Source organism: Chlamydotis macqueenii, chromosome Z (genome assembly GCF_036417535.1).
Source record: "Chlamydotis macqueenii isolate bChlMac1 chromosome Z, bChlMac1.mat, whole genome shotgun sequence".
In the NCBI taxonomy this organism is placed as follows: Eukaryota; Metazoa; Chordata; class Aves; order Otidiformes; family Otididae; genus Chlamydotis; species Chlamydotis macqueenii.
The window spans coordinates 84,177,297-84,189,218 of record NC_141593.1 but is presented as its reverse complement, the minus strand read 5'-3'; the positions used below and the strand labels follow the sequence as shown (position 1 = coordinate 84,189,218).

The 11,922-nt window shown below is 54.3% G+C and overlaps 1 protein-coding gene across 1 annotated transcript; it reads right to left on the bottom strand.

The window, feature by feature from the left end:
- Positions 1-303: 303 nt before the first annotated feature.
- On the bottom strand, positions 304-6,338 carry LOC147596484 (dynein regulatory complex subunit 4-like). Its single transcript, XM_086771438.1, has 11 exons — positions 6,252-6,338; positions 4,785-4,982; positions 4,382-4,588; positions 4,035-4,089; positions 3,428-3,633; positions 2,987-3,154; positions 2,564-2,650; positions 1,365-1,574; positions 962-1,027; positions 467-642; positions 304-355 (listed from the first exon to the last, which is right to left on the bottom strand). The coding sequence occupies exons 1-11, from the start codon at positions 6,264-6,266 to the stop codon at positions 304-306; spliced, it is 1,440 nt and encodes a 479-aa protein (XP_086627564.1). The 5' UTR covers positions 6,267-6,338.
- Between the last annotated feature and the right edge of the window lie 5,584 nt (positions 6,339-11,922).

Sequence of the window (11,922 nt, the reverse complement as noted above, 5' to 3'; positions counted from 1 at the left end):
CCCTGAACACTAATACATAATCATCAGTTTTCCTGGAAACCATTGTAATATTCCCCACCCACTTGTGCATGCTCAGTCTTTTGAGTCAAGGGTCTTCTGGTGGTCTTGGGGGTTGTCAGAGTGGGCCCTCCTCAAATTCTCTGGCGGAACCCTTCCTTAAAATCTCCATCCGTGGTCTTGGGAAGGTCGCGTTTTCCTTGATTTTCTGGCTCCAAAGTGATGGCTCAGGGCCTATCTTCACAGCTGGGGTTTGAGGCCTGCCTTTGTTCTACCACTCTTCTTAATCACCCCAGACATGCTGGGCTAACTGCTAACAAACGAGATGTTGTAGCAGTTCTGAGACTCCGTGTTCCCTCTAAGGGCACATAGATTTCATACAAAATTTACCCTATGTGACTACAGTGAGCCAAAGGCTCACTGGGCTCTGTTTATTGTCGCGGAGCACCAATGAGGCCCTGCACGGCACAGCGGGTCCCTTCGCGCCAGCTGGCGCCAGGAGGGCACAGCGATGAGTCCCGCAGGGCCCTGTCCCAGCACCTGCCCCAGCACGGGGCTCGCCAGTGGCTTAAAGCCCAGGTTGTCCACGGGGATCCCAAAGGCTCTCAGCTTGGCCTCCAACGTGTGCAGCATGTCATTGTGTGCCTGCAAGAGAAGCGTCCCATGCTCAGCCTGATACCGAGCTCCAGCCCAGCACCTCCCTGCCTTGCCATGGACGCTCTGCACCTCCCTGCATGGAGAGGACCCCAAAATGCCTTCCTTTGCAGGGGAAACCGCAGCCTGGGCTGGCTCCTGCCCAGGCCATGAAGCAGCTCAGCCGGCCTGCTGGAAGTTCCCTTCCATCCACTTGGTGCAAGGCTTGGAGTAGAAATTCCCATTTCCACCCCACCAAGCCACAGCCAGCACCCACCAGGCCCCAGCCCTGACCTGCAGGGCTCAGGGAAGCTTCATCCCCTTCCCTCACCTTGCAGACTTGGGCTAGCTGCAGCTGCAGCTGCCTGATGGTGGTGTTCTTCGAACTGACCAAGTCCTGCAAAGGGAGATGGTGCATCAGGCAACAGCTACACGGCCCTGGGGACACGGCGGCTGTGAGCAGTGTGACAGAGTGCACAGAGGAGCTGCTGCGCAGCGGCCGAGCTGGCAGCAGGACTTAGCTTGCAGTACAGCCTGACAGGTGGCCACCGCTCTATGTCCTTCCAGCCAGAACTGCCAGGGACAGCCAGCCCCAGGCAGAGGTGAGGGACATGGATGAGTGACATGGCAGCTTCAGCCACGGAGGACGAGGGCTTGCATGGCTCAGGGTCAGCTTTCACCATAAGGCAGCCTCTGCCCTCCAAGGCCAGCCCTCACCGGGCCCCACACAGTACCTCCAGCTTGCTGGAGACCAAGAAGAGGGCATCCGGGTCGAGGTTGGAGGCTGCAAAGGCCTCACTGAGCTCCACATCCTTTTTCTCCACCATGCTGAGGAGCCCTTTCAGCTTGCGCTCTAGGAGCAAGTTCTTGAAGCCCGTCTTCTGCTGCACCTCTTCTGTGGCTTGGGTGAACTTCTGATAGAGCTCATCTCGCTCCGCCTGCACCTGCTCCCAAAGACAGCGTGCCTTCACACCCGGGCTGGCGGCAACCCCGGGCCAGCACCAGACAGGTCTGGTGGCTTGGCCCTGCCTGCTCCAGCCACGGCCTGGCCATTCCCCATGGCACCTGCAGCCCACAGGAAGGCAGGTGCTGGAGCACAGCTTCTCTCCCTCCCTCCCTTCATGGCTGGCACTCCCTCAGCACCCACACTTCTGCTCTCGCCTCCCCTCCAGGCCCGAGACACCTCTGACAGCAGAATGGCTGGATGGGCACTGGTTTACACTTCAGAGGGGGCCCCACAGCACACAAGGGTCTCTCCTCTCCTCGCAGCTGGCAGGAGTCCCTGGCTCACAGCTGGTTAAGAAGTGTCCTAATTAGGACACAATTTCTCCACCACAGCTTATTTTGGAATGCAATTAATATGTTGCTGCCTTCATGATGGATCGATAACAAGGCCTCAGACCAGTCTTCCTGTTCCTGAGGATTTCTGCTAATTACAAACAAGCTCTCTTCTTGCCTCCAGAGATTTATCTTCGCTGGGAGGGGGAGAGGCTGAGTCTGGGAGAACTCAGACAATGGGACTCATCCCGAGCCACTCCCGCATGGCAAACAAGGGAAGCAACCCCCAAATGCCAGCAGAAGGAGGGAGCGAGCTCCCACCGGGGGTGCTGACCCATGACAATCCCTCGCCACAGCTCTGCTCCAGAACTGCTGCTGCAGCCAGTGGCTCCCTGGCTGGGAGGGGACTACCTGAGCGTGCGCGCTTGCTTAGCCAAGTACAAGGCCAGGCCTGTCTGCTGAGCTGAGTGGAAGATGCCAAAGCTGTGAGAAGCTTCACTGGAAGTAGCAGTTATCTCAGGGCTCTGGATCAGATCTTCTGAAAGCCCTTGGCTAAGCACAAACTCTCTGCTCAGTCCCCATGACCAGCCCTCTGCGGAGGGGCCAGGGTTTTGGAGAGGGAAGTGGGATGCCCAGACCCATCTGCAGCTCTCACCTTGCTGAACCTCTGCTCCAGGACCTCGTGTTCCCACTGAAGAGCCTTCAGTTCCTTCTGGGTGAGTTTCAGATGGGCTCTGATGTTCTGCGAGTGGGAAGGGGCAGTTAAAAAGCACAGGTTTCTCTGGGAGGTGTGGGGGACACGTTCGGGCAAGGCAGGAGAGTGACCAGCAAAGAGAAATGGGTGAGAAAAAAGAAGCAGTACCCGCACCAACACCCTTTCCTCTCTGCTGTGGAGGCGACTCTACTTTCTCGCTACCGGAGTGCCATTTGAGATCGTACAAGCACCCAGCGAAGCCCAAAGGAACTCGGAGGACTTTGCTCAGGGATCTGGCCAAGCCGAGTGGCAGAGGTCACTGCTGAGCGGCTGCCTCCAGGACAGAGCCAGGGCCACTGGGGAGAGGACAGGGCTGGCACTCACCCTCAGGGCCTCCTTGTCCTTGTCATAGTTGGCCAACTTCTTCTGCAGCTCAGACAGCTGCTCGCGGGCCTGCTGCAGGGGCTCCTTCAGCTGCTTGTTCTGGAGCAGCACACGTGCCTTCTCCTTTTCCAAGCGATTCCCTTTCTTCTTCATCTCCTCCATCTGCTCCTGTTCTTGGAAACACAAGTGCCAACTCCTGGGGGCTGCCCAGGTCCTCAGGGCTTCCCCAACCCTCCGGACACCCTCCTGCTGCTGGCCCAGCAAGACCCTGTGCTCAAGAGCTTCACTCCTGGAATGGTAGCAGACCCTCAGGAGAGTAGCAGCACCCACACGGCCGCCTGGGAACCGGCCAGACCTGGGTGAAATCCTCACAGGAGCGGTCCATTGCTGGAATGGTGACACTGCAGGCCAGGCAGGCTGAGGCAGGGGGGCAGGCAGTACCTTGAGCAAGTCTATGAGCGCCATGTTTTTGTCACGCATATCATTGTAGTAGTCCTTGATGTCACGGAAGGCTTTCTCGTGGTTCCTCATCAGCTCATCAATCTGGGTGTTCTTCCCCTCCTCCACTTTGTGGACCTCGGTCGTTCTACACAAGTCAAGCTCGTCCCGCAGCACTTCCATCTTGTTGGTGTACTTGGCCTTGATCTCTGGGGGAGCACACAGAGAGCTGAGTGAGGACCTCCTGGAGATCGCACGTAACATGCCCCAGTGCCATTAATAGGTGAGGTGCCAGAGTGGCGTGTGCCACTGTGGCATCACTGGAGTTCAAGACACTTGTTAGCAGTGTCACCACAGCTGCCACCAGTGTGCGGAGCAGCTACACTGGGACCACGGAGAGCAGAGCAACAGGCGCCCTGCCTGCACCCTCTGGAAACTTGGGGAAAACTGTCCAGAACTCGGGGAAAACAAGCCAGAACTGGAGGGAAACCCATCCCCCTTTCTGCTCGAGGCTCTGCCACGGAGCCCGGCAGCACAGCAGAGCTCGGAGAAGCCTCCCCTGGCACACTGACAAAGGGAGGTCACGCAGGAGCTACGCGCACGGACTCACCTTTCACCTGTCTCTCAAAGTTGTTGTGCAGCTGGGTGATCTCCTCCTCTTGTTTCTGTTAGGGAGAAGCTACATGTCAGAGACACATAATCAAATCCTCAGGCAGCTGCATCCTGAAGGATTCCCTCCTGCTCCCTGGGAAAGGCCCCTGCTGTGGTGCCAGTCCCACGTTATCTCTGCACACGGCAGCTCATGGGTTCTCCAGCAGCTCTCACAGCTCTCCGTTGCAGGAGGGGGATTTCGCAGGAGCTGGGAGCCCCAGGAAGCCCTCCTCCGCAGCCCCACCACCTCCCTCTGCAGCAGATGCACACGGCTCATACATGGCTCCGGCCCGGCCAGGGACCTACCAGGTGCATGTTTTTCAGTGCCTCCTCACTGGCCAGCTCCTGCTCCTTCAGCTCCATTTTCATGGAACGCATGTCCTTCCTCAGCTCCATCTCCTGGGCCCAGTGATCCTTCTGGGCCCGCTTCACGGACAGGGTGCCCTCCCCCTTCAGCTCGGTGAGGTTTTCTTGGTGTTCGTGCAACAAGTGCTTCACCTTCTGCTTGTAAACCTAAAGACAAGCTACAGACTGGGTGAGGGGCTTCTGCAGGAGACATGTGGACCTGGGATTTTTATCTGTGACGCGTCTGGGTTGCATCTCACCCAGCTTCTCCTCCTCTAGCCCTTCCCTCACCTCCTCAGAGCTGCCCAAGGCTCAGACAGAGCTTGGGGCACTCACAACATCTCCCAGCCTCCTGCCCTCCCACCTTCAGCTCCACTTGTTGCTGCTCCTCCGCCTCCTTCATCTCCCACTCCTTCTTCCGCAACTCTGCTTTCTGCTCCTCCAGCTGCCGGCGGGTCATCTCCCAGAAGCTGTGAAACTTGTCACGTTCCAGCTGGAAATAGTTGCGCTCTTCCCGTTCCCGGTCCAGCTCCTCCCGCAGACGCGCAACATGCTTCTCCAGCTGCAAAGCCAAGGGGAAGAGCCAGGGAGGGGAAAAAAGAGGCCTCAGACAGACACCTCCACAAGACACCCGTGGCAAGCCATGTCACAAACCTGGCAGACCACAGTGGCCATCAATGGGATGGAGGCGCGCAGGAGAGAAGGGGACGGGCCCTGACACAGGGACATCTGGGGACTGTGGGGGTTGCCCAGGGCCTGACAGAACCCATCAGCCCCTGGAAAAGGAGTAACACCATTCCCAGGTGCCTAAATACTACTGATTTGTAGAATCAAATCATAGAATCGTTTAGGTTGGAAAAGACCTTGAATATCACTGAGTCCAACCGTTATCTCAACACTGCCAAGGCCACCACCAATCCATGTCCCTAAGCAGCACATCTGCGTGCCTTTTAAATATCTCTGGGGGTGGTGACTCCACTGCTTCTCTGGGCAGCCTGTTCCAATGCTTGAGAACCCTTTGGGTGAAGGTGGTTTCCTCTCACCCTACCACTTCTTACTTGGGAGAAGAGACCCACAACCTCTCTGCTCCAACCTCCTTTCGGGTAGTTGTAGAGAGCACTAAGATCTCCCCTCAGCCTCCTTTTCTCCAGCACAGGACTCGGGCTCCAGACCCTTCACCAGCGTCGTTGCTCTCCTTTGGGTGTGCTCCAGCACCTCAATGTTTTTCTTTCAGTGAGGGGCCCAAAAGTGAACACAGCACTGGAGGTGCGGCCTCACCAGTGCTGACTACAGGGGACGATCACTGCCCTAATTATCCTGGCTACTCTCTGAGACAATCCAGGATGCTGTAGGCCTTCTTGGCCACCTGGGCATGCTGCTTGCTCTGAGATGTGCAAGATCTTTCTCAAGGAGCAAGGTCCCCAGCCCAGGGCCATCTGCTCCTCTGTTGGTAGGACACTGGGCAAAACAAGGGGACTTGGAGCAACTGAGGGCGCCGCGAGCAAGAGCACAGCAGGCTGCCATCACAGAGCTCCCAGCTGAGCCATCAGCTGGCTGAGCAGGCTGCCGGAGTTATGGAGTCGGGGAGAAGACAGGGAGGGCACAGGGCTGGAGAGCAGAGTGGGCCGGACCAGCAGAAGGGAGGATGGGACGAGGGGGCTGCTCCTTCCAGGACCAGTGAGAATCCCTCACCAGCACAGCTGGCCATCAGGCAGGGAAATGATCCTCAGCTGCTTGTCTCTGTCACCCTCCGCCACCTGTCATTGCCGGAGCCAGGTGCTGAGCTGGGCTTCCTAAGCGGGACTGGTGTGGAAGATGAGGGCTCTCTCACCTGCTCCTTGCTCATCTCCTGCGGGGACAAAGCATCCACCACTGCTGGAGTTTTGCTTTCTTCCCCTTTTTTCCCGCCTTTCTTTTTGGGTGCCTAAGGAGAGAAAGCAAAACACACGAGGTGTGTGCATGGCTCAGGTGCTGGGAAGAAACTGTGCTGCTCAGAGCTCCCACAGCAGCCCAGGCCACCAAATGTCCCTGCTCTCATGGCTGGGACAGGGTGAGGAGGGGGACAGGGAGCCAGGGTCCGTGGAAGGGGCCTGGAAGCCCCTGACAGCCTCCAGCACAGCCACGGCTCATACCCAGCCACTGCTGGCCCAAAGCGAAGCCCAGAATGCCCGTACCCAAAAGAAGGGCTCGGGAGCAGCATCACAGGCCTGGGCATGGCGCTGAGGGGCTCCCTCCCCAGGGCTGGGCCCAGGACAAGCTCAGGCCCTGCTCTCACCATGGCTGCTGCCACTCACACTGTGGTCTCCAAGGCAATGGGAACGCGCATCTGGAGAGAGGTGTGAGGTGGTCGGACACGCCCGTTAGCAACGTGGGGCTGCACCGTGGCAACGGGGGTGGGGCCTAGTCCAGGCCCTGAACCAGGTCGCCACGCCAACAAAGGCAACAAGTGGTGCCGAAACCCGGGAAGTCGCCTGGACGGGTGAACGGCGGCCGGAGCGGCAGGACCAGCCCGGCGGGGAGGACGCTCCCGGACCAACAAGGAGGATGGAAGCCCTTGTGAAGGTCGTATCACAATTACATAAGCAGTGGGGTATTGATTGTAAGCCCAAAGATTTTACTGTCGCAGTTGCGAGGCTTTTACAAATTGGGGTCATTGACCAGCCGGTGGATATTCTCCACCCTGAAGTGTGGGATAAATGCACTAAAGCATTAGCCGAGGAGACGATGTCCTCGGGTAGCGGGAAAAACCTTAAGTCGTGGGGGAAAGTCGTACAGGCCCTGCAGAAGGCCTTACAAGAGCAGGAAACCTGGAGGGTGGCAAGGGACTGTTTGTTAGTCACTCCGAAATTGGGAGTCGGGGCAGCTACGCAGACTCCGCACCCCCCAAACGGCGGTGATTCCACGGAGTCCAAAAACTTACAAGAGGGCGACACGCCCCCTCTACCCCTGAACCCCTCGCCCCCTCAGTCCCCAAACCCTGACCCGATTACGGAGGCACAGAAGCGCGCACTGTCCTTCTGGGGTGGGTTAACTGAGGAAGCCAGGGGCGCTGAAGCCCGGGCGAGACCACCACCTTATGCGCCTCATAATGGCGCCGAACCCCGGGGGGAGGGCGGGGCGAAGATGTCCCCGGTGGGAACAAAGAAGAAGCGCTCGAGCTAAGAAGCGCACACAAAGGTGAAGGGCAGGAGGACAAGAAGGAGAAGAGTGGTGGGGGCGACCGGGGAGGGGAGGGGAGTGTGAGTGAAGCGCCGACAGCCAATCAGAGCGGCCCGCCGAGCAGAAGGCGGGGCGAACCAAAACGGAGGGACAAGCCAAGGGGGAGGGAACGGCCCGCCCACCAAGGAAGTAGGCGGCGCCCAACAAACAGGCATCAGAACCCGGAAGTAACCAGTCAGTCGAGTTCCGACTCCGGAACAGCCGCGGGCTGGGGCGAGCGGCTCGTAACCGATTCAGACTCAGAGGAGGAGGACACGAGGGTAAATAAAATTAAAAGCAAAAATATCCCCAGCCAAAATAAAAAGGAATCGCGAGGGGAAGGAGTTCCTCTCACGGATTGGAGGGAAATAAAGATTGCCTGTGCGGATTGGGTCCCAACAGCCACGCTGGCGTTCCCGGTCCGGGTGGCAGACGGGGGACAAAGGGTTTACTCGCCACACCGTGGTTAACCACCCTGGTATCTACCCTGGGAGGGCCAGTCACAATGATCGTGTTAGCATTGGTCTTCGGACCCTGTATATTAAACAGACTCGTGTCGTTTGTCAAGAGCCGATTAGAGACGGTTAACGTCATGTTAGTGGAACGCATGGAACACCGACAATTGCTTTAAGGTTCTGTTTGTTTAGAATTATCCCTAATCGTTCCCCATTTACCATCCGCCCAGCGTGCCTTACACTCGCTATCGCGAGATGATTACACAGTATTTTCACTCAGGTTTACTAACAGTATTAGGCTTGCCTTCGCTTTTACGCCTACTCACAAAGTGCCGTTAATCGATCTTTTTAAGGTAACAACTATTTTAAGATATATATATTCTTTACGATTGCTGTAAAACGTAGAACAAGAACAGAATATTTGAACTAACTTAACTATACGTTTAGTATGTTTTTATCCGAGATCACGGTGTACGTATTCTTGAACTGGATCCAAAGTGCGTCTTTGTAGTTGCGGTACGAATTTATTGTGTTCTGTCATTGTAGATTTCTTTGTTCCCTTGTAGTGGGACCCCGATGGCCCTGAATGGTATCCTTTACACCGCGATACCTCTTGTAAACCTGTGTTTGTTCCAGAGTGCAAGTAAGTGCTGCAATGAAAAGTTGTGAGCAGTGTTTAGCTGGAATTTCGAGTGTTCTAGGTGAGTAAAGAGAGGGTTGTGTATGTGTACGCTGGAAAGAGGAAGTCGGGCTGAGGGAAGAGAGGAAGTAGTCGCCCAGTCGGATTCTGGGGGAGTGGCAGCACCCCTCAAACTCTGGGGAAGGGGTGGTACAGCAACTGAGTTGCTGGACACGGAGTAAAGACAGGATCAGAGAATGAATCAGTAAATATGGGAGGAGGTCAGAGTGGAGGAACATTAAAGAAAAGCCCTTTAGGTTGTGTACTTGCTCACTGGAAAGATATCGTTGGGACTGGACGTACGGAAAGTAAGAAGACCTCTACCCAGCAGTGGCGGATCCATACGCCCTGCTGACTGTGATGACACCTGAACCACTTTGGCTTGCTGCTCCGGATTTGAAAGGACGCTTTTTTTCTTTTGCCTCCCTCTCCATGAGGCCAGTCAAAATCGTTTGCATTCGAATGGGAAAAGACTGTGATATTTTGATCAATTTAATTACGCATAGGGAGGGGGGAAATGTGGGTAGCTAGGGTCTGGCGACCGGAAGATATCGCGCTGTACGGAAAGATAGGGTCTCTCTCCTGATGACCAATAGCGGTCAGTTTGTGATGCAAGCAGACGGAAATAACGTTGTAAACCTAAGCTATATAAGGTCGTGTTACCCCTCAATAAACGCCATTTGCCGTCCACCACACTGGTGTCAGCGAGCTGATGGACCGAGCGGCCTGGGGTTGGTCGCCGTGCCGTTCCTGAACCAGGTCGCCACGCCAACAAAGGCAACAGGAGGTAGTAGAGAAAATGTTAAGCCCGGGAAGAGGGAGGGGTGGGGGGAGGTTATCTTGTTCCCTGTCTCATTCTCCTGCTAGTTTTAGAAATAAATGAGTGTTTTTCCCCAAGTCGAGTCTGTTTTGCCCGTAACGGTAACTTTAAGGATTTCTCCCTGTCCTTATCTCAAACCTCGAGCTGTTTTTCCTTATATTATCTCTCCCTATTCTCTCGGAGGGTGGGGGGAATGAGAGAGAGACTGCGTAGTCTGGTCCCGATCGGGGCTGAACTACTACACAGCCAAAGAGGGATTATGGTTTTTCATAGGTTGCAGTACATGCTTACAATCATTGTTAGCATTTTCAACAGCCAGTTGTAATAGCAACATCCCTCTTGCATCATCATTGTCGAACTGCTGCTCGAAAGTAGCTTGCAGACGATCTATGAAATCTGCATATGGCTCATTAGCTCCTTGCAGCACCTTAACAAAAGATTGAGGTCCTTCGCCTTTTGATGCTGGGATTTTTCTCACTGCCCTAAGAGCAATATGTCTAATTTGAGCATACGCTTCTCTCGGGAACTGTGCCTGCAGGAGCGAGTTACTATAAGCATTTTCTCCTGCCAGTTGTTCATATCCTATTGGAATCTGTTGATTTAAATTTTGTAATACTTTGCACAGTACATCCTTCTTTAAAATCATGGACTGTGTAGGTGTTAACACCATTTTCATTAACAATTTCCAATCATGTGGATCCAGAGTATACGACTCTGCTTTTGCCTCAAGTAAGGGTGTAGTAAAAGAAGAATGTATCCCTCCCTTCTTTACTGTCCGTCGCAGCTCCTTTATAGCATCATAACTGAGAGGCTGCGAAACCAGCTGCTGATTAGCTTGATACATAACTGGACAGGCTAAAACAGTTTGCCAGTCACCATTCTGCATTGCCTCTTTTTTACGCTCTTCCCAGATACCACACATTTCAACATTCACAGCTGCATGACTAACATTCACATTTCACGGAGGAGGGAACAGATCAGGTTTCTTTTCAAAGTCTTTTGAACCCACATTAAATACATCTACCTCCAGAGAGGTTTCGTTATTAGCAAGCGCAGTATCAGGAAAAGAATTGATAGGTGAAACCCGAGGCAAATCTGGCACGCGAGACTGTGGTGACGACAGCGACGGTAAAAGCGTGGAAGCAGGGTGTACAAGTGCAGGTTGCAGGGGAACAGGAATACAGCACGGAGTTTTCTGCCCCGACCCGCGGCACGGAGTTCTCTGTGCTAATCCCTCCCCCCAACCAGTTTCTGGGGAGATGCCATTGTTACAGGGGGACACGCTTACAGGTTGAGGGTCTGGTAATGGAGATGCCGACGCCTCAGGCAAAGAAGAATTAGTAGACTCTGTTGAAACATTGTCGAGGGTTAGCATGATTTGTACCCAAGTGGCTAAGTTTTTGCAAGCTTGGCTGCAAAAAGCTGCTGCAGCGATTTTTTGAAGGCTTGTGCCCACTTTCTCCCAAGCCTCTATTTGAAAAGTCCCGTCTGCAGGAAATTGCGGATGATTTTCACGAATCCACTCTAATAAAGTCATTAACTGTGGGCTGGTAACAGTCCTGCCCTGCGTTTTCAGCATTTTTCCCATTACATCAATGCTTTGCATCTCATCTGAGGATATTTTCCCTCCCATGATTCCCAGTTGCTCACCTGTATGCAAGTGATGAGCGCGCTTTCTGATGTGTGGATCCTCAATCCCGGTTTCTGGATTCCGGCCTCTGGTTCAACTGGGCTATGCCACCAGTGCAGGCTTTGTTCAAGCCTCTTCAGAGTTTCCGTCCTTGTTCCTTTTGAAGTTTAAGTGCGTCCCTGTTTGGGCGCCATCTGTGGCATATTGGTGGGACAGAGTAACGGGCAAGACAGCAAGTGAGCCCAAAAGGCCAAAGTTTATTTTTACAGCAGTGTTTTATACTCTTTACCTGGATGCTCTTTGTCTACGATCTCTATTCCTATAGGGCAACTATTAGCACGATCTCTACCACCCCACTATTTGTCCAATTTGCTTCACGCTTTTGATTGACGTTGTAGCATTGTTCTTCATCACGTACTTCTTCACACCGTTGCTTCTCAGCATGTACTCTCGCTTTGCCCATTGTGCTCAGGTCCTGTTTGCTTTGATACATTCACCCCTATTCCCATCCGCATTACTCACTTTGCTGCATTTGCTTACATCGATACACTTGCTCATATTCCCATCCACTACAGTCTCCCACAAATGGATCACACCAAGTGGGACCCTCTGCAGTGTATTTGAACAAAAAGCCTTTACAGATTCAGCTTTCGAATACATGTGCATTACTATTCTATAGAATGATTGGTTCCAGTCTCCTCGCCCGGCCCGTCAATTCCT

Bases quoted from the DNA above. Each gene is read 5' to 3' on its own strand.
- LOC147596484 (XM_086771438.1), bottom strand. The intron at 4,589-4,784 runs GTGGGAGGGCAG...GCTTGTCTTTAG, and splicing joins AGCAACAAGTGGAGCTGAAG to GTTTACAAGCAGAAGGTGAA. The intron at 1,028-1,364 runs GTACTGTGTGGG...CTCCCTTTGCAG, and splicing joins TGGTCTCCAGCAAGCTGGAG to GACTTGGTCAGTTCGAAGAA.